At 41.4% G+C, this 25,949-nt stretch overlaps 1 protein-coding gene across 2 annotated transcripts in view; it reads right to left on the reverse strand.

Annotated features, from left to right (window-relative positions):
* Positions 1 to 25,949, reverse strand: part of Grin2a (glutamate ionotropic receptor NMDA type subunit 2A) — a 404,218-nt gene that overhangs the window by 31,980 nt on the left and 346,289 nt on the right. For both annotated transcript variants that reach the window (XM_052195339.1, XM_052195340.1), the window contains exon 10: positions 2,011 to 2,198. In XM_052195339.1, the coding sequence (XP_052051299.1) occupies positions 2,011 to 2,198 (188 nt within the window). The remainder of the gene's footprint in view (positions 1 to 2,010; positions 2,199 to 25,949) is intronic.

The raw sequence follows: 25,949 nt of genomic DNA on the forward strand, positions 1-25,949 counted from the left end.
TTCTATGAGCTGGGAAAAAAGGGAAAGCTACAAGGGAGTGCTAAACTCCACTCAAATCCACACCAACCTGTCACAACTTTTGCTGGTTTCAATATAGGGTTTGGCTACAAGGGTTGCTGTAGTTTATGCTCTCAGCTGTACATAGCATAGCTCTTGGTCTGCAATGTTTCTGATGATAGCATCGATCCGTCTTGAGTGAGGCTTCTGTCCAATGCCCTCCATTTTGTTTGTCGTGCTGAGCAATTTCTGACGCTAGCCTGGTCTCTATGCTGACATTCTATCTACTGTCTTTGTGTCATCACCCTCTGCCCCTGGAAACTATTGTTCACAGGGAAGGACTTTAAAAGGCATCTCATCATGCTATGGGATGGGGTGAGATTACCAGCTGCTGTGGTTTGGATGTGAAATGCATATAATTCACGCAGTAGCTTCATGTAGTCCAACCCTGGGTCTCTATCTGGTAGCACTGTTTGGGAAGGTTATGGATCTTTAAGGAGGAACTTTTCTATATGGACTGCATCACAAGAGCAAGTCTGGAGGTTTTATAGCCAAGCCCAACTTGTGATTCACTCTCTGCTTCCTATGTGTAGCTGCAATGTGACTGTCCTCACAATGCTAGCATGATGGGCCTTAAGTTTCTTGTAGTCTGGTATTTTATCATAGCAATGGAAAAAGTCACTAAGACCAGTTATATAGTGGAGAAGGGCAGATGGGAGGAAATACAGTACAATCTCAGGCAGCCTGTTTTGCAATGTGGATCATAACTGCCCCACTTGCTTCCATTAAGTTGTAAATCCTGTGTGAGGAACAACTGTAGTTAGTTTGCATGTTGGGCAGTAAAGAAGGGGAATGTTTGTAGAAACCAGGCATTTTTTTCTTTCTAGAGACTTCCTCTTATCTCCACAAGATATTGAGAACCAGCATGTTAGTGGAGACTGGTTTGCCCTCAATGCGGATAGGTCCAGAAAAGTCTTCCTTTAGTCCAAAACCCTTTAGGGATGCTTCTTCTATAATTTGAAATTTAGGGAACACACCAGGAGTTAGATTCAGGGTTAGTTCATTCTAACAGTTAACTTGACACAACCTAGAATCACCAATAAAGTGAGTTTCAACTGAAAAATTGTCTTGATCATGCTATCCTGTGGGCATGCCTGTGTGGGATTGTGATTGTTAATTAATGCAGGAAAATTCACCGGAGTGTGAGTAGTTCTATTACATGAATACAGTCCTGAGGTGTGTAAAGGGGAGTAATCTTGCTGGAGCATAAGCCACCAGTAAGCCAGGATGGGCTAGCCTCTCTCTGCTCCTGTATGACAGAGCTAGCTCCTTCATCTACTGTTTGGTTCCTCCAATGATGAACTGTAACGTGAAAATTGTAGATCAAAGAAGCCTTTCCTTCTTTATTTTGGTCATGACATTTTATCACAGAAACAAAAATGAAGTCAGAGTGGTCCAGCTTCAATCACAAATGCCCCAACCCTCAAACTCTTACATTGGATGCCTGGATCTCAATGCAGCTCATCAAGTGATTTATGAATTCATAAGTCAGTGGGCTACTGGAAGATGATGGAATTTTTAGAATGTGAGGCCTGCAGGAGGAAGTGGGTCACTGGAGACATACCCTTGAAGGCTGCACATTGTCCTAACCCACATTGCCACATCTTGGTCATCACAGGCTCAGCAGCTTCCGTCTACCATAAGCTTTCCTCACAATGCACTGCTCTACCACAGACCTGAAAGCAACTGATTCACAGAGGGAAACCACAAGACAAAATAACCCGTTCTCCTTTAAGTTGCTTACCCTGGGTTCTTTGTCACAGCGATGAAAAGCTGACTCACACAACAGTGCAGTTATATAATGCTACCAGCCAATGTTCTGAACGTAGCCTACCTTTGGGGTCACACAATTCTGCATTCTAAAGTACAAGAGCTATGGCCTGGATATTTTAAGGAATCTATTGACATCTTTCATCCTGAGGCTTACCTTGTCAACTACAAGATCTTACTTACCATCACCAACAAACTGGAGTAGAGCAAGGTCAATCTGCCTCTTCCAGGGTGAGCCCTTCTGCAGAGCAATTCCATAGCCCGTGGTGGCAAAGATGTACCCACTCCCAATGGTCACCAGTTTACAGCCTTCATCTCTCCCGGCCTTGTAGTTCAAGACAGCTGCGTCATAGATGAAAGCATCCAACTTTCTGAAATGACAAGACACCAGGGACTCATGGGGTGGCCAGGTGCCATTTCAGGGCCCTGCTTTCCCGGCCAGCTCCAGCACCCCACACAGTGGAGATGTGACTCATGGTTGCTCCAGCCCCTTGTCATAAAAGGATCTATTTTTAATGAGGAGATAAAAGCCAGAACCTTTCCTTTCCAACTTACAAGAGGCAGCTAAATTAAGACACGAAGAATCCATATACCCAAGTGAGTAAACAGGCAGGCTTTTTGTTTGCTAAGTGTTTGTCCTTAACACCTCCCAGCAGTGGGGATGTGGTGGCCTGTTTAAAAGGCTTGCCTCAGAACACGACGAAGCACTAAAGAACAGTAGAGCCAGGCAGTAGCATGCGGGAATCAAAGAGGAATTAATCAGGAATAATGCCTTTTTGTTTTAAATACATAAATACACTTGCTGGTTATGTTACCAAGTCATTACACAGTAACATTTTAAAACTCAAACAATACAGAAAGTTATTAAAATACGATTAAAATTCAAATTATTTAAGTGATTAAATTCGTTTAAATTCTATAACCCATAATCTGTAACTATGATATGACCTCTATGAGAATACTGATGGGTAGTCTTCTGAGGCTTGTGCAAGCACATGTGTGTGTGTGTGTGTGTGTGTGTGTGTGTGTGAGAGAGAGAGAGAGAGAGAGAGAGAGAGAGAGAGAGAGCGCGCACACACACACACACACACAAGCATGCACATATATACAACATGGGCTAGGAAAAGTTTTCATGTAAGAACAAATTGGATAGTTTAGGTTTCATGAGTCATATGTTCTTGGGTGCAAGTGTAACTTTGCTGTAGTGGGGTGTTATGGATTAATTACCCCTTTTTCCATTAAAGAAATTAGTGTTAAAGTCCCAACCTTCAGTATGTGGCCTGTTTGAAAATTAAGTCATTCTGCCCTTAACAAAAGGGAGAATGTCAGAGTGCACACACACACACACACACACACACACACACTCACGCACGCATCACTCACACATGTGGGAGATGTGTGGTATGTGAAGGGTTGAATCATGTAGCTAAGAGATTTTGAACAAGAGCCTAAGGCAAACCTTTCTTTCTCACTCTCAGAGGCAGCAAAGCCCTGCCAACACCCTAACACCAGACACTGAACCTCCTTAACTTTAGGACAGCAAATTTCAGTTGTTTTTCTGTCTGTAAGATCAGGCCCCTTGAGGATGCCTTACTACGGGGTATCCTCAAGAAACCACCAAGTTCGCTACGAATCAGACACTAGAGCATGAGCGAGCTCCACTCTGTTCCAATGAAGCATCTTCACAAGGTGGGGTTGATCATCCTCTCTACTTTACCTGCCTTTATTTCATTCCCCAAATGGACCACACCAAATCACTTCACAGATTGCTGTCTCTTCTCAGTTCACCCGTACTTTACATATGGAGACATATCCATGTCAAATAAAAATAGTGTTTTCTTCTTTTCTGATAAGTTGACTTTTCTTGCAATCTTGGATCTATGCTTTGAGGTGCTCTGGGAATTTTTGCATATGGGCACAACTTTGGAATTCATAACTTCAGCAGTCCTGTGTGATGTCCCACTCCCACCATTCCCCAATGGCAAACATCATGGCGTCTTGTGAAGGAGGTGGCTGGACTCAGCCATTACCTAGAACCGTACCAGTGAATATAAACATAATTTCAAAAATCTGAAAGGCCAAACTGTAACCCCTGAAGCGCAGGAATGAATGTGTCCACTCAAAAACAGGCATAAGAACGTCGGCACCAGAGATCATTTGCCCTACGGCCACCATGTTCACTTTATTGCCTTTCTCTAACAAGGGGATATAAAACATTGGCACAAAGAAAAACAAAAGTGTCAGGAGAGGACATGGCGCCTGTGTTCTGTCAGAGGCAGCTGCTGGAGGACTCCTGGGGTGCTCCCTGTGGAGCACCTTGCAAGCTTTATAGGTGAGTTCATCCTTTCCATTCCTCTCCTCCTCCCCCTGCTCAGTTTCATTTTGTTTTTGTAACAATTACAGGTGAGGCTAAACTACAGGGCTTAGCTAACTCATAGGAAGACTCTGAAACTTTTATCCCAAACAGTAGGTATTTATCTCCAATCAAACTCAAAAGTGATAAGAACACCCAAGCAGCAGCAGCTGCTGGAGGAGGAGGAAGCTAGGTATTGCCACTGGTAAGGGGAAACCAGAACTGCCTAGCACAGTGGGCACAGCCTTTCCAGAAGGTCAGCTACACTGGAACAGTAGGGGTAGCGGTAGAAAGCTAGAAAAGATCTGAGGTCTCATGAACACAACAGCAGTGGTGGCTTCTCATAAAACCCTTGCATAAGATTGGCCTGTCAGCATTCATCCCAGAAGGACTGGGCTGTGTGTGAGAGAGATTTATATTCCTCAGCAGTATGGTCAATGGCAAGTTGTCCTCCGTCAAATAAATTACCCCACCCCATGTTCATGCAAGCAACCCCAATCAAATGCAGTGGGCCACAGATAAAAATCGGAGAGGGGTTTGCTGGGAAGAAGGGTTTCAGTAGGAAAGGGAAGGGGATAAGAGATGATAATGGGTGATACAATTAAACTGAGTATAATGAAAAAGTAAATGATAAATAAAGGAAAAAAGGAAAGGTTTCAAGCCATTTATAGTACAGTGCCAGAGCACTGGATTGGTGGCTAGCACATATTTGAGTCCTAGGCTGGCTTGGATGAAGGCATGGCCTCAGGATAGACAGCACATATTTGAGACCTCGGCTGGGCTGGGATAAAGGCATGGCCTCAGGAAAGCCACTTTTTCCTTTTAGACAGCAAGCTCCTCAGCTGTGAGGTGAGAGGGCCATGGTGTTCTACTGAGATTCTGAGACACTCTAGGATTCTGTAAGGCAAGAGTCACCTCCTGTGGCTATCAAAGGGGAATCTGACATGGGGTACTGTATCTGTGGTACTTCTTCTCTTTGATGAAGACGAGGTACTTACAATGTCAATACTTCACATGTCACGGTTGCCATGGAGATTCTGTCAACCTCGGTTTTATAAAGCAAACTCTCTCAGTTCCTCAAGAAATAACGGTATGCACACATCTACAGACTTACATGTATGCAGACTAGTCCAGCCTTCAGCCTATCTATCAGTATCCGTGGCATCTGGCATCTTACCACACCCTTAACCCCTTCTGATACACTGTTGAGCTGGAAATCCAAAGGTAAGCCTGGCCATCATGCACAAGTTGTCCAACAGCCACTTTAGCTGATATTGTTAGGATATTGGACATTGTTATTGCATAGAATTCTGCAAATTGGTGCCATATTTCCTGACAGATGTTTTGTTGAGCAGCAGCCAGATGAACAGAAAGGAGAGAAAGCAAGACATTCCATGACAGAGACATGGCTGGTCCTACCAAGCATTTACACACTGGTGGGAGGGGCCAGAGAAATGATTTCTGTTGTGTTTCCTATTTTGTCTACAGGCATGCAACCTCCTGGAAACCCAAGGCAGTCTTGGGTATTCAATATTCTGCACCCTAGCATTCTCTGTGCCAGCACTCTCCATAGTTTTCCGCAGCAATGCAAATGTCCTGCTTCTGCAGTCTCCTGTGGGTAGTGGCCTTTGAACTGCAGTTAATGCATCAGCCAAGGAAGTGAGTTTATAATTTCATTAACTGCCTTAATATAGATACTAATAAAAATGGCCGATTGTGGCTGAGCTGCAGTGATAGACAACACCCACCATGTATCCTGTCACAGGAGAGAGGAGGTCTGTGGTGACCAGACTCTGGTTCTCCTCCTTGCTAATATTCCAAAAACGTTTATTCTTCACCCGTTTCCAAATGAAAGCAGTGGTGTTGTTCACAAGGAAAGAAATGAAACTGCCAATGTGCTGGGAAGGGATCTTTGTAAGCTAAAGGCTTCAGACGCAGCACCTGTGTTTCTGAGGCTCGGGTTTTGTTTGGTTGTGGGTCAGGTTGGACTTTTTCTCTCTGCAATGAGGAGCTGACATTAACTGCCCTCAGAGGGCTGTTAGGAACAAGCAATGTTATATAAGCAAAGTGTGTGCAATGGCCGGCTTACAGCAAATGCTTAAAATGCATAAACACATTCAGTTGAGTTCAGTTTATGGCCAAAGGCCCCACAACTTTTATGCACCCTCTGTAAGAAGTCCAGTTCCAAATACTTTGCCTACATTGCCTTCTTCTATTTTTTCTCACTATTATAGCTCTACCTATGCTTAGACAGACATTCTTTGAAGGGCTGAGGCAGCCAGGGATCTAGGTATGCCAGGATAAGCCCACTCTCTGTCTGAGTGTGTTACTGAATGTCTGACTAGGAAGCTGAGGCCATGAGCATGAACTTGATTGGACGCCATTCCCCTGATCCTAGGTATGCAAAGCTGAACTGAGATTTAGGAGAATGCCTAGGCCACAGAGGTCCTAACACTTAAGACTTGAAAGGCACAGTTCAGTGTAATGTTCAGGAGATTCAGGTGAGGAGTTAACACTCTAAACCAAGCCAGAGACAAAAGAAAAAGCAAGAACAGGGCAGAGCATAAGAGTTTAAAGATGTCTGGCCAGTGATGTCACTTTTGTCTGTTCCCCAGCAGACACCTAGCATGTAGGTTTGAGGTTAACTGTATCAGACACTCTTCCTGGATTTAATCTACCTCAATCTGTTTGGTAGGTTATTGCTGAGGGACACAGGCTCTTGCTGGAAACCAAGGTTGATCACCAAAAGGAGTCTTATTTAGCCACAAGCATTTGAAGTCTCTCAGCTTTGACTGTTGGAGACAAGATTGATGGTGGTGAAGGGAGATTGGCTGTGCTGAGCTCTGAGAAGCACAGAGCAAAGCCTGGCCCTGGGGGACTTCATCCTTCAGACCTAAGTATCCATCCATGAGAGAGGACAGGCCTCCCAGGTGAGGGAGCCCAGTTACCGGTGCTTTCCATCTATAAGAGGAGACCATCTCTCACCTTCCCAACTAAGTGTTTCTCCCACTGGGCAGGAGGAGGCTCAAAGGCCAGGGTCTGCCTGGGATGGGGATAGAGTCCTATCTAGCACTCTGAGGCCAATAACACCTGTTTTGGAAGCTCCTCCCCTTTTGTGATGGATGAATTGACACTCTTGCTTCTCAATGAGGAGGCTGGAGCTCCAAACACACACACACACACACACACACACACACACACACACACACACACAGCAGACATGGTAGAATCTCTGTAGATGCTACCATTCTCTCTTGACAAACTCCTGGTTCTCAGGGGATGCGAATGATTAGAAATGATCATAATTCAGAGGATGTGGGAGAAATCATCCCTAAAAATATGCAAGGCAACCCAAGTATGGTGGGGTCTCATGAGAGTCTTGAACCTGTTGAGTTCCTTCTGGGACTTTGACAGCCCTGTAGGGCTCTACAACTTTCACAGGCATGTAGATATGATCCTATCACTTCTGTGGCCCCAACTTGCTTATATCTATACAATGCCCTTGAAAGGTTGCTCCTAGCCCCAAACCATTGTTAGATAATCTGATTCCCTCTGTTCCAGTAAAGACTGTGCCCCATCATTGAGGAGGCATGGGTCCTTTGTAGGAATGGGATGTCTGTTGCCAGGCAGCCTGATATTTCCTAATCAAAAGCTTCCGGTTTTAGCTCATCATCTTATGCTTGTTTTCAGATGCTCTCTGGGGGGGTCTCAGCACATTTAAAGGCTAATTATATAGTTAAAGTTAATTATTCATTCATTAACATTCAAGAAGCCTTTAGCAAGACAGTGGCTTGTTCTGATGAATTAATAAAATGTGTGTGTGTGTGTGTGTGTGTTTGTGTGTGTGTGTGTGTGTGTATGTGTGTTTGGAAGACTAGTCTCAAGTGTTATGAAAACAGAAATGTCTCTTTGATGGTAACCGAATGCATTTTTTTTAGGTTGTGTCAAAGCTTTGCTAGGAGAATGAAAAGAAGATTCCAGGCTGAGGAGATGTTCAGGCTTAGTGGGTAAAACACTTGCTATACAGAGTTGAGGGCTTGAGTTCAAATTCCCAGAAATGATGTGAAATCTGGATACAGTACTCATGCCTGTAATTCCAGTGTTCCTACATCATGATGGTGGGCATCTCTAGATGTTCCTGGGTCAGATAACCTGACGTATGTAGTAGCATACACACACACACACACACACACACACACACACAACTGTGGGATAGTGCACACCATTCATATTGTCTTCACCAGCTCTGGAGATGAGGCCTCATCACAGAATCTCTCTGAGGTTTGGCTGTCCCTTATGTAAGATGGAAGCGACCCTTCCCTTGAAGTGCCAGATGCTGGTTAGGTAAAATGGAAAAGAAGGTTTTTGCAATTGCAGATCCTGATGACACTTGGGGCATCAGAAAGGTGAACATTGTATAAAGAAGGAAGAGAAGGGTACAAGGAGGTAAACAAGCATCAGACTTAGGAATATTGGCAGAGAAGGTCCTACAGAGGCTTGATAACCTTTGGGCATGTTTACTGGGAATGAGCTAGTCAACCTATATCCAATCTCAACCAAGCTAGCTTACAGCTGTCTTCAAGAAAGTAGTTTAGGCTCACATTAACTGATTGATTGATTGATTGATTGATTAATTGATTGATTAACTATATACATGTTCACTTGTGTGTGTGTGTGTGTGTGTGTGTGTGTGTGTGTGTGTGTGTGTGTAATGGACTCCATGTGGAGATAAAAGTAAAATTTCCATGAGTGGATTCTCTACTTTTAACATGGGCTCTGGGGATGGAAACCAGGCAGATACCATTTCCCACTGAGACATCTTGCAGATTCTAGGCTCACACTTTCAAAAAAGTGTATATTTACTTTAGTGGGTGGGTGCTTGTATGTGCACATGTGTATGTGGGTATCTGTTGAAGACAGAATAGAGCTTTGGATCTGGGACTGGAGTAACAGGCAGCCACTCAGCATGGGTGTTAGGAATGGATCTCCTGTCCTCTAGAAGAGCATCAAGCATTCATCACTATGTTATCTCTATAGCCCCAGGCTCACAGTTTTTACTCTGAGTTTGTGAATGTAAACATTGAAATCAGAATTGCACTGGCATTGATTAATCTTATAATAAATTCCATTAAGCTGATTTGACTAATTCCCAGATCAATATCTTGCATAGTTAAATTGCCCAACCCCCCTCTATATTTTGGAAACTGTTTGTACTAGAGTCAATTCTTTGTAAATTTCAGAAAGATTTGATTCATTGATCAACATCTGGAGTACAACAAATTCAACTAATTTATGACTCCCGACATTTGGGATTTCTTTTTTCTATAGTTATTATTTCCACCAAGTCCAATTCTGGCTGAGTCAAAATTGTGTAGACATACAAAATTACCCAAGAAGATTCCAGTCATCTATGGATTTTTAATCAATAACAAATTTCATCCTGTGTGCTTTTTAGCTGTTGTCAGTTTAATTCATATTATTTCTGCCAAGAACATGCACTGTAAGTTGGAAACAAAAAGACTCATGGCTAATGCTTATCTTCACTGTGATGCCTGAGCAAATTTGTAAGTCCAGCAAAAATTGTAGAGAACTGGGAAGGAATTGAGAGAGGAGGAAACAGAGGAACAGATTTCAAGAGAAACAGGAAGACAGACAGACAGGCAAAAGCAGGAAAGGAGGCAGAAAGAAAAATGCAAGCATACAGAGGGAAAAAGTGGACTGGGGGTGAATAAGAAGACTCCGAGAAACAGAGAAGAAGGATTGGGAAAGGGAGGGAGAGGAGAGGAATAGTGGAAGCAAAGTTACAAGATGGCTACACTCCTGGTCCCAACCTCAGACAGAGGTAACGACTGACATGATAGAAGATGTCTGCTTTCATTTTGCTGGACACAAATTGATTGCATCCAAAGGGTGGTGATACCAAAGCTTAGCGTTTGTTCAAGGAAGGGAACAGAAGTCTAGAATTCTCCATTCAAGAATTGTGCAGAGTGCTTGTTTCCAGATCCACCCACTGAGGCCACTGAAGGCTGAGATAGCAGTTATAGAGCTTCCTTTGGAGATGACACACTACTCAAATACCATTCTTTCTCCTCACCAGAGCTCATGTTCTGATGTAGGAGAAGTGCTATACCCTTTGGTAGGTCAGTCATAGGAAGTTCCTTGTTATCAGTCTCAACAATTGGAAATAAAGCTCAAAGTTCTGAGCCCAAGAAACCTCTTCCTTGTCTGGACTTTTCTGTTACTTCCTGCCAAATATCATGCTTTTTGCCTAAAAATTCCAACAATTTCCACTCACATTCTTATGGAGCAAGTGACCTAAATAGCACTTTTGTTTAAAAGGAAAAAAACGTTCAGATGCACTTATTTCATGAGTATGATTGTTTTTGCATGTATGTATATATGTGCACCATGTACATGCTTGGTGTCTGTGGAGGTCAGAAGAGGGCATCAGTTTCTGGGACTGAAGATATGGATGGTTGTGAGCCATCATGTGGGTTGCTGGCAGGCAAGTGAACCCAGGTCCTTTCCAAGAGTACCAACTGCTTTTAATTGCTGAGCCATCTCCCCAGCCTGTCTTAGAAATATGTATTTGCTTTTATGTGAATTCCTGCCTATGTATCTGTGTACCATGTGAGTGACACGTGACTACAAAAGCTAAAAAGAGTATCAGATGCTCTGGGATTGGAGTTACTAGTGGTTGTGAGCCACAATGTTGATGTTGGAACTATGTCCTCTGCAAGTGCAAGCAATGCTCTTAACTGCTAAGCCACCTTTCCAGTCCCCAACCAGCATTTTACAAGTAGGAAAGGTGTCTGAGAGGTGAGTTAACTTGTGCAAGAGCTCCCAGCTGAGCTCTAGCAGGGAGGACATTTAAGTCCAGGAAACTAAGTCCAGAATACCCTGTCGCATTGTAGAAGTCATGGGATATGAAGACTTTGTTAGATCCCAGGAATGAAAGACAAGGAATCTGTACATCCAAAAATATAAAAGAAAGAAAGAACATAAATCAGTCACATTCTAGAATGTGCAGGACTTGATGCCAATAGCTCTCTCCTAAGTCAAAGTATCTAATTGTCTATGGGAGTATAAGTCAAGAGATCTCACAAATACAGGAAATAGACTCAGAGATATTATTCAATTTGCCTAAAGGCACATAGCAAATATGTTAACTAGAGCCAGGGTGTGAAAATGAGTCTTTCTTATCCCTAAGTCTACAATCGATCAAGAAGTCATCCAGAAAGGAGGTGAATTAAAGAAAAAAAATCAGTCGGTTGGCCACAGAAGACTAAAGTTTCAAGAACGTATGAATATTTGAGGCATTCTATTTGCCCCCCATCCTCAAAGAAGAAGAAAGCATAGGATTCATTGAGATGTTTAAGGCAGACCTCTGACTAGCCCTTAGCTAACTGGAAACTCTCCAGCAGAAGGAAATGCTTGAGTAAACTACTATGCATGAACATGGAGCTTTCCCCAGAAGCCCAAGAAAATGAAGGCAAAAAACTCTACATATCCAGGAGCTCATCAAAACATAGTAATTGAAAACCTTGACCTACTAGTTATAGCTAGATAGCATCTGCAGAAATAAAATGTGTAATTATAGGTGGATGCATAAACAGATGCAAATGCATACAGCAAAGGTCTAAGAGAAACGGACTATACATCATATCAGGCAGCTTGATGCTGGTGCGTGGTGAATGGGATATTTACTCATCTCTGGCTCTCTTTTCATTTTGCCTCAGAGGATTGTTTTATAATGAGATGCAGAGAGCATGATGGTCCAGAGCAAAGCTCTTAGAATGAGGTCATCTCAGCTTTGAAGTTCACTGGTTCTGTGTTTCCGCAGATTAACTAACTAGTGATTCCCCATCTATACAGCAGACATGCCGATCTGCAAACTCAACAGGTGGCTGTGAAGAATCCATGAGGAGTGACAAGAAAAGTGTGTGTATTACATTATGGCAAGACTTGAGAGCCACCCAGCAACTACAAGTGAGGGTCTCCTCCCCCCCCTGTAACTAAGTTGGCTAGCGGGCACCCAACTCTTCCGGTGGCTACCTCCGGCCTTTGTTCTGTGAACAATAAGGCTCCACACCTCGGCTATCGACACCGCCCCCAAGCCGGCGTTTACCTGAGCCACCAGGCTGAAGGCAGACAACCCGCTGAGACCTGGAGCCAGAGGATTCACAGCACCGCCTTTGAAGCTACCGACTTCTGGGGGGTTGGCCGATCCCCCAAATGTCTATATAACCTGTCTTAAATTTATTAAAACCAGTCTTGACCGGAATCCTCGCCTTGACTCAAATCCCTTTGTCTCTGTCCCTGTACCCCAAGATTCTCTCAACAGGTAACCTGGTTCACATGTAGCTGCTGGTGGTTACAGTGAGAGGGACAGGAAACCAGCTGGCACAATTGTCACCCAAGAGTGGGGCCCTCTAACGAGCTTTAACACTAGACGCATGCATTGTGCTTTCCTGTGGAATACAACCTCATTCCCTCCATGGTATCTGCAGATGGAGCCTGCGAATCATGGCTCATGGACATGGTACATGTCCCAAGATGCTCAAGGATATACTTCCCTGCATGTGCTGACATTAGAAACCTGGCAGAAGATAATTCTGAAAGAATCCTACTGTAGTTTTGGTGACTTTCATTGGATGAACAGTATCACTAGGTGATAAAACAGGTCTTTGAAGATGTTATTAGCTGAGGATCTTGACATAAAAAAATATCCAATATAAAATGACTCTCAAGTCAATTGGCCTCACCTTTATAAGAAGAAAAGATATCTAGGGAGAGAAGGCCATGTGGGCAAGATAACATATAAGAGAGAGGCAGCTATAAGCCAAGGGAACCAGGAGACACCAAAATCAGAAGCTGGGAGAGGTGAGAAGTCTTCTCCACTTGAGATCTTGGAAGGAACATGTATGTGCCCACTGGTACCTTGACTTTGAACTTCCGGTCCCTAGAACTAAAAGGATGCATTTCTACTTGGAAAGCCAGCATTCTGTAAAATGTGCTTATTCTGAGATAAGGTTTCAATATGTTGCCAAGAATAACTGTAAAGTCATGATCCTCCTATGTCTGACTCTCAAGTGATAAGCCAGTGTTTAGATCGCAGGCACGTGCCACAGCGCCCAACACCTTCCTGCAATTTTCTACTGGAGGAAGATGGTGGGGCTTTCTGAATTTGCAGCTGGACCAAGGGCTCCCTTGGTCTCACAATGTGTGCTAGATGATTTTATGGCCTGAGGTAGCCTCACTAATGAAAGGTTCCTTTCTCCAAAGGCTGATGAGAAAAGATGTTGGGGAAAGAAAATCACACAAGGCTGTGACTATTTCAAGTACCTAACAAGTAGAGACCTGTTTGTAATTTGGGTGTTGGAAGAAACGGGACCTATTACTAAGACACAGACAGTCATGAACTTGGATGTTCTCCTAATCCAACACCTTGTAACACGCAGATCTGACCTGCCTCAGCATCCTCCCCTTCTCAGGCAAAAATGAGGGGCCATGGGTCAGACTGAATGCTGGCTCTGCCTCTTGCAGATCTTTGGGCTTGCTGCTGCTTACTCAGTTCCAAGCCTCAGTCCCTTTTCAAAATGGAGAGGTTGCATATCCAGCAGAATCAAAAGGGAAAGAAACATCCATAGATTTGAAGTTTCCATGTGGGCTCAGCAAATAGTGACAGGAGACATACCCAAAGAATATGGAATCTGGGCTGGGACAATGGCCCAGTCAGTAAAATGTATGACTTGTAAGCAAAAGGACCCGAGTCCATCCTTAGAACCCAGGGCCATTATAATCCCAATTCTGGAGAGTCAGAGATGGGCAGACAGACAGTCTGCCTTTGTGAGTTCTAAGCCAGTGAGAGACCCTGTCTCAAAACTCATGGTGGGCAGGGCTCCTAGGAAGAATGCCTAAGGTTGACCTCCAGCTTTCACATGCATGTGCATGCACATGCATGCAAACCTGTACACACACACACACACACACACGCTTAAAAATAGGAATGCAGAATTTTCCAGGGAGTTCTTAATTCTTTGTGTTTCTCAAGAGAAACCATCTGTGAATAGTTCTACTGTTAAGGAATACAGTTTCACCTGGGGGCTTCATTTGTCTTTTCCATCTCAATGGAAGGAAAACTATTCTTTTGAAAATAGCAATGAAAATTTCAAACAAGGGAAGAGATTTGTTGAAAAGAAAACCTCTACAAACTTTGTACCAGTTTTATATAACAACAGGCAATTAGAATCAGCCAGGCTGTGCGTTGTCACAGAGATGGCCACCGTTGTTACTGTATTTAAGTTGTGACTCAAAATGTTGGCTCTGGAGTAGGACTTATCCTAGATACTGCGCTCCTTAGCTCTCTGCCTGTGTCTTCTATTTCAGAACAGAAGATGGCAATGTCGTGGTCACAGAGCCCTGACACAAGGTGTAAATAAAATTATGCTGACCAAGCCCTCCCGCCCCTGAACAGGACCTACACAAGGTCAATGCCCAATAAATGTTACCCATCGGTAAGAAATACCTCACTTAGTTCCCCAAACAATTCAAAACGTAATCAAATGAGCTTCAAATGGGTGGATAAAGCAATTTGAGTTAAGCACATTCAGAGTTAAACAGCGTTAAAGGCTTCAGGGAAAGTCAGGAAACGGATATCCACACCACACACTCTCATAATTGCTGAAGGAGAATCACAAATTGAACTCTGAATTTTCAAGTCATAGACCAAGCATAACACCAACCATTATTAGTTGTGAGACACACATTGTCCACAGGCAAAGGTTTGCTTAGATGTTAAAAACAAAACAATGAAGCCAAGGCTGTTAATGGTACAAAGCCTGAGAGATGAGACAAAATGACAAGCTTAGCAGACTGCCTTGCAAGAAGGTTGTCAGCAAGCTTCCAGGTGTATCCATTTCACGTGTGTGTGTGTGTGTGTGTGTGTGTGTGTGTGTGTACATGCACAAGCAGAGCTCAAGGACAGCCTCAGAAACTCCACCCACCTCCTCTGGTCTAGGGCTCATCAGACTTGAGAAGGTTAGCTAGGCTGACTACCCAGCGAGTCCAGGGACTCTCCTGTCTCCGCCTCCCCAGTGCATATGGCTACACTCAGCTTTCTATGTGAGTTCTGGAGATGAGCTCAGCTCCTTGTCCTTACAGAGCAAGCCCTGAACTGGCTGACCTGTCTCCTCATGGCTGTATTCCCATTTCATCTCCTTTCTTCCTCGTCTCTTCTCTTGGTCTCCATCTCTGCGTTTACAGAACGGTGAATTCACTTCATTCAATGTCTCCCCCCACCTCCAGTTTTCCTATTTTTATCACTTTTTTATAGAGGGCCTTGAAAATCTTTTAATATTGTTTTTGATAGAGTTTAACAGGAAGTCATTCCAAGGACAAAAAGAAGAAAGATGTCTCTGCTTTCTTGAGTTTTTATTAAGGGGGGGAAAAAAAACCCTAACCGTATGATGTGGTAGCAATTATTTTTGAGCTGTATTTGCAGCGTGGGGGTGGATCTCAGAAACCAGGTCATTGTCGATCTGCTTTTCTCTCGAGATGATGCGATCCCATTTAGAACAGCTCGCTGAGCGCTGATGTCTACGCCCGCTTTCGAACTCAGCAGCTGAAAATGAACCATGCGTGCTTGATTCTGTCTGACTGATAAAATATAGCAAATAAGCCCCACTCAGATGGTATCCTTGAAAGAACTTGCTTGGCATAGCAACCATCCTGACTTACCCAACATTTACCTTTCTTTCTGCTGTTCCTGCACTGCAGGACCAGTTTCTTTTGAGAGAAGAAATAAGGGTGCTGTGTTGTATCAACTCTAAGGTCATCTCACAGTATGTTGCATAAGCTGTGCATATTATATAGGACCATACAGCGCCACTTTCTAATCCTGTGTTGAACACTATTCCTATCCATCTAACTCTCTAGCCAGTATTGCCAAGTGGGAGGCAAGCCTGAGCCCTATGCCTGGTAATTCTGCCATAGAGTGATTTTGCTAAATAGCTTGTTGTGCCATCTGTTCATCTTGCTGATCTTCATGTTCTTCATCTTTGGAAGTGAATGTAATGGTACCTAGCTCAGAGAGTGTTGAGGACTGAGTAAGGGTATATGCTCCATCTACTCAGGGCCACAGCTCACAAACCAGAATATCTTAGTAGGATGTATATGACATGAGGTAATGGCCAAAGGTCCTTCCAGTTTAATGTATCCAGACCTGAAGTAACATTCTCCTACATCTCCATCACCCTGTACTCTCTTCCTCAATGTCTCCTGCTCTTCCTCATCCTGCCTCCCTGAAAATAGTGATAACTCCATCTCTTGATATTTAAGAGATTAACATCTAAAAGCCCACGGACCGTGCTTAACATATGCTGCCCTGAATGCCATGGACTTTGAAAACCTGTGCCAAAGACTAGAAGATCAGTGTCTGCTTTGCTTTGAAGATGTTTCTGCCCTTGCAGGGATATGGAATCATAGTTCCATTTTTTTTTATCATGAAGAATAAGGGTTAGAGAGATGTCTCAGTATGTTCTGAACAAGCAAAGGATCCGAGTTCAACTGCCAGCACTCAAGTAAAAAGTTGAGTATGGTGGTGTATCTTCTTAACCCCAGTGTGGAAAAGGCAGAAACAGGAGAATCTCTGGGGCACCAGGCCATCCAGCTTACCTGAACCAGCTAAGACCCAAGTCCAAGTGAGAGACCACATCTCAACACCTGGGTAAAAAGGGATGATACCTGAGGATGTCCACAGGCTTCCACATGGAATCGGATACACATGTGCATTGCACACCCACAAACATGAGCACACACCTAGACACACAGTCACACAGAAGATCAACCTGAGCTTTGTAGAACACGAGCTTGGGTAAAAACATGGACTTAACGCTTAAAAATAATTTAACAACGACATAATGTAAAATTCGCCTCACAAAATAGAACATAGGTTCAAATCATGTGTGTAGAAAGAGATTAATATATTAATACATGAAAGATATAAAGAACTCTTAAAACACACACACACACACACACACACACACTGCTTTTCAATTTTCAATTTTATCAGTGGTCAGAATCATAAAGAACTAAAAAGGTGGTTACTGGGATCAGAGGAGGGAGAATAGATTTTATGCTTGAAGTATACCAAGTTTGATGTTTAGAAGAATTTGGAGAATAGGTGGTTTCCTAAGAGAATTTTAGCTATCAACTTCAGACAACACATAATCACCTGAAAAGGGAGCTTAATCAAGGGATTGCTTAGATCAAACTAGCCAGAGAGCTTGTCTAAAGAGGCCTGTCTTGATTGTTAATTTATGTAGCAAGGCTTCGTCTACTATAGGCAGCACCATTCCCTGGACAGGTTATCCTAGACGGAATAAGTTAGCTGAGCATAAGCTAGCCAGCAAATCAATAAGCAGAATTTATTTATTGCTCCTGCTCTGACTTTCTTCAGTGATGAGGTATCACCTACTGCTGTGAGCCAAACAGACTCTTTAGTCCTCTGAGTTTCTTTTGGTCAGAGTGAGGCATCACAGCAACAGAATGAGACCAGAACAGGTGCTCATGACACTGGTACCACATCTTGAATGCACTTGACATCACTAACCCTCCTTGCTGAAAACAACTAAGATGATAATTTTTATGGTAACTGTATTCTATAACAATCAAACAATCAAAAGAAAAGATAATCCTCCCTTTAAAGCAATTCTTCACTTTGCTGCATATGAAGGGAGATAGAGTCTATTTGCCTCTGGTACTGGCTTGGAAAGAAATCAAATAGGAAACTGGAAAGTGGGGTCTGAGAGTTGAAAAATTAAGCTCAAGAAATGTGGTACATGACTACAGTGCTTCATATATTCGTGGATGGTAATGTCTTAATGAACATCATGATTTTGCAGGATTAATATAAGCTAATGAAAAATTTAAATACAAGAAAGGAAGGAGGGTAGAAAAGTTAGACTTTTATATCAATGTTCAAATAACTGCACATTAAAATGAACTAAAATAAAAACACCAATTATCCTACTGTGTCTTAAACTACTTGCTCTCTAGAATCCAAAAGACCATGCTTCACTTAAATCTGATATTGGAACTTCGCTGCCTTGCCAACATTTGATGAATGACACAGCATTTGTAAATCTAGATGCCTCTGTCCCATTCAGCTCCTGCCCTCTCTTCTAGAGCAGATGTTCTCAAAACCTAATCAGCACGCATCACTGGAAGGTCGTCTTCCTAGGCCCTTCCCATGGATTCTGCTCCACCTGGCTCAGTGGGACTTATTCTGTTATCATTCCCACTGACTTAGATTTAGGTTATTCAGCTATTAGGTACTAATCTGACCACCAACATGATGTTTACATGTACCAAGTTCATGAGGTACACCACTGGGTGGGTCTATGAGAAGATTTCCAGACAGGATGAGATCAGGACTCAACCCTTCTGAATGGTTTGAGGTCACTGGGAAAGGGTGAAACTCCTAAAGGCCAGGCTTGGCTGCAGGAAGTATGCCATCCTTTCCTGTCTCAACTCTACTCTGCTTCCTGTCTTCTAGGATGTGGGCAGCTCTGAAATGTCTATCAAATTAATCCTTGACTTCCCAGATTGTTTCTGTAGATATCTAGTCATGCAATCATAAAACAAACATAGCTCTGTTTGGAGAACATTGGTCAATAAACCTGGGATCACTAACAGCTTCTCCTCTGTAGCCCATCTCTGAAAATCTTACCGATCTAAATGCTTATGCATCAATTCCTATTTTTCTGTAGCTTACTTGATAACATCTCTGCTTTCATTTATTACAAATTCAAATATACAGAGAAACAATTTAAAGTCGTTCTCTGCTTTCCTTCCAGCCTTGATTCATTCTGAAGATAAGCATTTGGTTTATCTACTGCTTATAAAACTGTCTCAATCCAATGTGTTTATGAGACTCCTTTGGTGGTTGTTGGGGGGATGGTGTAAAAAAAACAAAAAAGAGGCTGTTCTGAAATCTTCCTTGACTCAGAACCACCAGTACCTGGTGGGAGATGGTCACCAAGATGACAATTCACTATAGATAAACAGAAAACGCATACAAGGCCCAGGAATCTGCATTTTAGCAAATTATCCTATGATTTGTATATTGTTGGTTTATCAACAAGGCTTGCAAACACTAGAAGTTAGAATTCTTTTTCTTTTCTTTTTTCTTTTTCTTCTTCTTCTTTTTGTTTTTTTGTTGTTGTTTTTTTTTTTTTTTGGTTTTTTTTTTTTTTTTTTTTGGTTTTTTCAAGACAGGGTTTCTCTGTGTAGCCCTGGCTGTCCTGGAACTTACTCTGTAGACCAGACTGGCCTGGAATTCAGAAATCTGCCTGCCTCTGCCTCCCAAGTGCTGGGAAGAATTCTTTTTCTTAATCCTTCCTGACATCCTTAATGTGATCTATCTGAGTTCTGTCTATGTATGTGGTTGATGCAAATAAAAGACTCTCAGAGCTATTTCAGAGATCAAAGTAGTTGGCAGCTTTGCTTTCTACATGGAAAACCTGGGACTAAGAGGTGGTCTGGCTTGTTCAAAGTCCTGGCTGGATGATGGTATAACCAGGACTCAAACCTGGTCACTGAACCTAAGCTGAAGCTCCAAGGTGTGCAAGGTTTTCTCAGAGAATGACAACCTGTGCTTCCTGGCCATTTTTATAGCACTTGCTTCCTTTTATTGGATGCTGCTGAAAGCCATACATCCAGGGCCAGGAGCCAACGACTGAGCTACATGCTGAGGGTGTTCTAAGCAGTGTCTACTGGACCACAGGATGATGGAGACAGTACAAAGGAGACATCATAAATCTCAGCAATTCAAGAATAAATAAGGTACCTATTTTCTAGAGAGATGAAAAGTAAGTAAATGACTATTATTATTAATTATTATTATTGTTGTTGTATTCTTAAGCACTAATATATTCAATACTGAAAATAATTAAGAAACATGGTACAAAAGGGAGGAAAAGGATCTTTAACAGTGACAGGGTTGATGCTTAAAAGACAGTAGTGAAAGAATGTGGAAATAAACACAACAGATGCAGATCAGGTGTCCGGACAGTAATTCATTATCTGAGGGTTTGCAGTCAGATTTAATACCACACTACAAGAAAAAATCTAAATCACTGAAAGGGGAAGCCAGGGGCTGGGATGAAGTTCAGTTCATAAATGCATGAACCTTATATGCCTAAGGTCCCAACTTTGATCACTGGATAAACCATGCTTCTTGTATGTTCCTCATTACTCTGCACTTCAAAGAAGGAAGCAAGGAGATCAGAAGTTCAAAATGGTATTCTGTTACACAGAGAGCTGAAGGCCAGCCTGAGATACAAGAGAACGTGTATCAAAAGGTGGTAACCCATACCTGTAAATTTGGCACTTGGGAAAGTGAATGAAATACTGCAGTGTTGTTTGGGCAACATGGTAAAATTTTATCTTATATAAATTGACAGATGAGATAAATAGATAGAAAGATAGATAGATAGATAGATAGATAGATAGATAGATAGATAAAAGGCTATCTGGTTACCTCTGGTATTAATACCAAGGCCAGTGAAAGGTAAGCACAACAACAGAAACAACAGAAGCCAATGTAATTTGGCACTATCAGAACCCAGTTCTCAACCACAGCAAGCATTGGATACCCTAACAAAGACAAAAAGCAAGATTCCAACATAAAATCCCATCTCACGAAGATGATAGAGGCCTTTAAGGAAGATATAAATAACTCCCTTTGAGAATACAAAAACAAACAAACAAACAAACAAAAAACCAACCAACCAAACAAACAAACACAAAAACCACAGCTAAACAGGTAGAAACTCTTAAAGAGGAAACAAATGAATCCCTTAAGAAATACAGGAAAATCTATTCAAACAGGTAAAGGAATTAAACAAAACAGTCCAAGACCTAAAAATGAAAATAAAAACAGTGAAGAAATCATAAATAGAGGGAACCCTGGAGATGGAAAACCTAGGAAAGAGATCAAGGTCTACAGATGCAAGCATCACCAATAGAGTACAAGAGATAGAAGAGAGGATCTCAGGCATAGAAGATACACTAGAAGATATTAATCTATCAAAGAAAATGCAAAGTGTTCCTAACGCAAAAACTTCCAGGAAATTTTGGGACACAATGAAACCTAAGAAAAATAGGAATAAAAGAGGGAGAAGATTCTCAGTTCAAAGGGCCAGAAAACATCTCCAACAAACTTATAGAAGAAAACATCCCTAACCTAAAGAAAGAGGTGGCCATAAACATACAAGAAGCCTACAGAACACCCAATAGATTGGAACAAAAAAAATCCTCCTGACACATAATAATCAAAACACTAAATGTACAGAACAAAGAAATAATATTAAAAGCTGTAAGGGGAAAAGGCCAAGTAACTTACAAAGACATATCTATCATGAAGAATTACATCAGACTTCTCAACAGAGACTTTAAAAGCCAGAAGATCCTGGACAGATGTTAAGAGACTAGAGATGTCAGCTTAGAGTAGCATATCCAGAAAAACTCTCAATCACCACAGATGGAAACACAAAGATATTCTATGACAAAACCAAATTTAAACAATATCTTTTCAGTAATCCAGCCCTGCAGAGGGATACTAGAATGAAAACTCCAACACAAGGAGGGTACCTACACACAGAAAAACACAAGAAATTAATCCTCTCAAAACATACCCAAAAGAAGAGGAACACACACACACACACACATACACACACACACAATACTACTACCACCTTCAATAATAAAAATAACAGGAACTAAAAATCATTAGTCTTTAATATCTCTCAACATCAATGGACTCAATTCCCCAATAAAAAGACACAAGCTAACAGGCAGGATATGTAAATAGGATCCATAATTCTGCTGCATAAAAAAACACACCTCAGCAACAAAGACATACACTGCTTTAGAGTAAAGGGCTGAAAAAAGGTTTTCTAAGTCCAAAGAAATAAGCAAAAGTAGCCATTGCAATATCCAATAAAATAGTAATAAAAAAAATGGGGAAAGACACTTTGTTTTCACAAAGGGAAACCCTACCAACTTAACAACTCACTATTGAATATATATGCTCCAAATACAAGGGTATCCACATTTGTAAAAGAAACCTTACTAAAGCTCAAAGCAGGCATTGGACCCCACATGATAATAGTGAGGGACTTCATTACCCAAATCTCACCAATGGTCAGGTCATTGAAACAAAAACTAAACAGAGACAGAGCGAAACTAACATAAGTTATTAACCAAGTAGATTTAACAGATATCTACACAATAGTTAACACCCAAATCAAAGAATATACCTTCTCAGCACATGATAGAACCTTCTACAAAATTGATCATATAGTTGGACACAAAACAAGCCTCAACAAACACAGGACGATTGAAATAATCCCATACATTTTATTAGATCATCATGGACGAAGGCTGACAGTCAATAACAGCAAAAACACCAGGAAATCTGCATACTTATAGAAACTGAATAACGCTTTATTCAGTTGTAACTGGGTCAGGGAAAAAATAAACAAAGAAATGAAAATCATTTTAGAATTCAATGCAAATGAAGCATACTCTTAACTTATGGGACACACTGAAAGTAGTGTTAAGAGGAAAAGTTCTAGCACTTTTCCTTGTGCCTTCATAAATAAATTGGAGAGAATCTACACTAGGAACTTAACAGTATACCTGAAAGCTCTAGAACCAAAAGAAACAAACACATCAAAAGGTGTAGAAGGCAGGAATCAGTCAAACTCAGGGCTGAAATCAGTAAATCAGAAACCAAGAGAACAATGCAAAGAATCAACAGAACCAAGAACAGGTTTTTGAGAAAATAAACAAGATAGATAAAATAACTAAAAGGCACAGAAACCATATTTAAAATAACAAAATCGGGTTTTTGAGAAAATAAACACTATAAATAAACTAACTAAAAGGCACAGAAACAATATTTAAAATAACAAAATCAAAAATGAAAAGTGAAACAAAACAACAGAAACTGAGGAAATTTGAAAATTCATCAAAAGCCTATACTCGACAAAACCAGAAAATCTAGATGAAATGAATCATTTTCTAGACTGAGACCATGTATCAAAATTGAATCAAGTTCATGTAAACTATCTAAATAGTCCCATAATCCTTAAGGAAATAGAAACAGTGATTAAAAACTTCCTAACCAAAAAAAAATAGTCCAGGGCCAGAGGTTTTAGTGCAGAATTCTATCAGACCTTTAAAGAAGGTCTAATACCAATACTCTTCAAACTATTCCACAAAATAGGAACAGAAGGAACACTGTGTAATTGACTCTACGAAGCCACAGTTACTCTGATACCTAAACCACACAAAGACCCCATGAAGAAAGGAAACTTCAGACCAATTCCACTTTTAAATATCAATACAAAAATACTCAATAAAGTTCTCACATATCAAATCCAAGAACGTATTGAAAACATTATTCACCATGATCAAGTGAGCTTCATCTAGGGGATGCAGAAATGGTTCAATACACAAAAAATTCATCAATGTAATCCACTATATAAACAAACTCAAAGAAAAGTCACAAAATTATCTCATTAGATGCTGAAGAAGCCTTTGACATAATCCAATACCCCTTCATATTAAAAGTTTTGGAGAGATCAGGAATCCATAGCACATACCTAAATATTATAAAAGCAATATACAGCAAACCAACAGTCAATATCAAATTAAATGGAGAGAAACTTGAAGCAATCCCACTAAAATCAGGGACAAGACAAGGCTGCCCACTCTCCCCCTATCTATTAAATATATAACTTGAAGTTCTAGCTACAGTAATTAAACAACAAGAGATCAAAGGGATACAAATTAGAAAGAAAGGAGTCAAGGTATCACTATTTCCAGATGATATGATATATACTAAAGTGGTCCCCAAATTCTACAAGTGAACTCCTACACTTGATAAACTTCAGAAAGGTAGGTGGATATAAAATTAGCTCAAACAAATCAGTTGCCTTCTTTTATATACGTTATAAACAGACTGAGGAAGAAATTAGGGAAACAAGACCCTTCACAATAGCCACATATAATATAAAATATCTTGGTGTAATTCTAACCAAGCAAGTGAAAGATCTGTATGACAATAACTTCAACTCTCTAAAGAAAGAAATCAAAGAAGACCTCAGAAGATGGAAAGATTTCCCAGGCTCATGGATCAGTAGGGTTAACATAGTGAAAATGGCCATTTTACCCAAAGCAATTTACAGATTCAATGCAATCCTCATAAAAAAATTATAGCACAATTCTTCACAGACATGGAAAAAGCAATTCTCAACTTCATATGGAAAAACAAAAAGGGTTTGTTTTTCCATATGATAGCCAAAACAACTCTGAACAATAAAGGAGCTTCTGGGGGAAATCACCACCCCTGACCTCAAGCCATACTACAGAGCAATAGTGATGAAAACCTCATGGTATTAGTACAGAGACAAATAAGTCGACAAATAAAATCAAAGACCCAGAAATAAAGCCACACACCTATGGACACTTGATCTTTGACAAAGAAGCCAAAACCATACAGTGGGAGAATAGAAATAAACAAAAAAAGCATCTTCAACAAATGGTGCTGGTCTAACTGGCAGTCTGCAGGAAGAATAATGCAAATTGTTCCATATTTATCACCCTGCACAAAGCTCAAATTCAGATAGAGCAAGGACCTTAGCATAAAACCAGATACACTGACTTGAATAGAAGAGAACGTGGGAAATGACCTTGAATGCATTGATACAGAGGAAAATTTCATGAATAGTACATGAAACTGAAAATCTTCTGTAATGCAAAGGACACTCTCAATAGTACAAAATGGCAACCTATGGATTGGGAAAGATCTTCACTAACCTTACATCTGATAGAGGGATAACATCCAAAATATATAAAGAACTGAAGAAGTCAGACTCAAAAAAAAAAAAAACAAATTTAAAAAATGATGTACAGAGCTAAACAGAGAATTCTCAACAAAGGAATAGCAAATGGCTGAGAAACACTCAAAGAAATGTTCAACATCCTTAGTCATGGGGAAATGCAAATCAAAATGACCCTAAGACTCCACCTTACACCAACCAGAATGGCTTAGATCAAAATCTTAAGTGACAGCACATGCTGGTGCAAATGTGGAGAAAGAATACTCCTCCATTGCTGGTGGGACTGCAAACTAGTACAACCAATCTTGTGGTTTGATTATACTACTCCTGAGATGGGGTGGGGGTGGAGGAACCTCTAGAAATTCCCAGAGACCTAGGATGTGAGAGACTCCCAAGACTTAATGGGGGTGAACTTATCCAAAATGCCCAACAGTTGGGTGATGGATCCTGAAGATAACCTCCTCTAGTAGATAGACAGGGCCCCAAGTAGAGGAGTAGACAGGGTCATGAACCCACCTTCAAAAATTTGACTCAGAATTGTACCCGTCTCAAAGAAATGCAGGGACAAAAATGGAGTGGAAACAGAAGGAAAGGCTGCCCAGTGACCAGCACAACTTGGGATCCATCTCATGGGTGGGCACCAAAGCCTCATGCTATTACTACTGTTATGTTGTGCTTGCAGACAGGAGCCTAGCATGGCTGTCCCCTGAGATGCTCTTATTAGCACCTGACCAGACAGATGCAGATGCTTACAGACAACCGCTGAACTGAGGTCAGGGACCCCTGTGGAAGAGTTAGAGGAAGGATTGAAGGAGCTGAAGGGGATGGAAACCCCGTAGGAAGACCAACAGTGTCAA

Source organism: Apodemus sylvaticus, chromosome 10 (assembly GCF_947179515.1).
Source record: "Apodemus sylvaticus chromosome 10, mApoSyl1.1, whole genome shotgun sequence".
NCBI classification, from domain to species: domain Eukaryota; kingdom Metazoa; phylum Chordata; class Mammalia; order Rodentia; family Muridae; genus Apodemus; species Apodemus sylvaticus.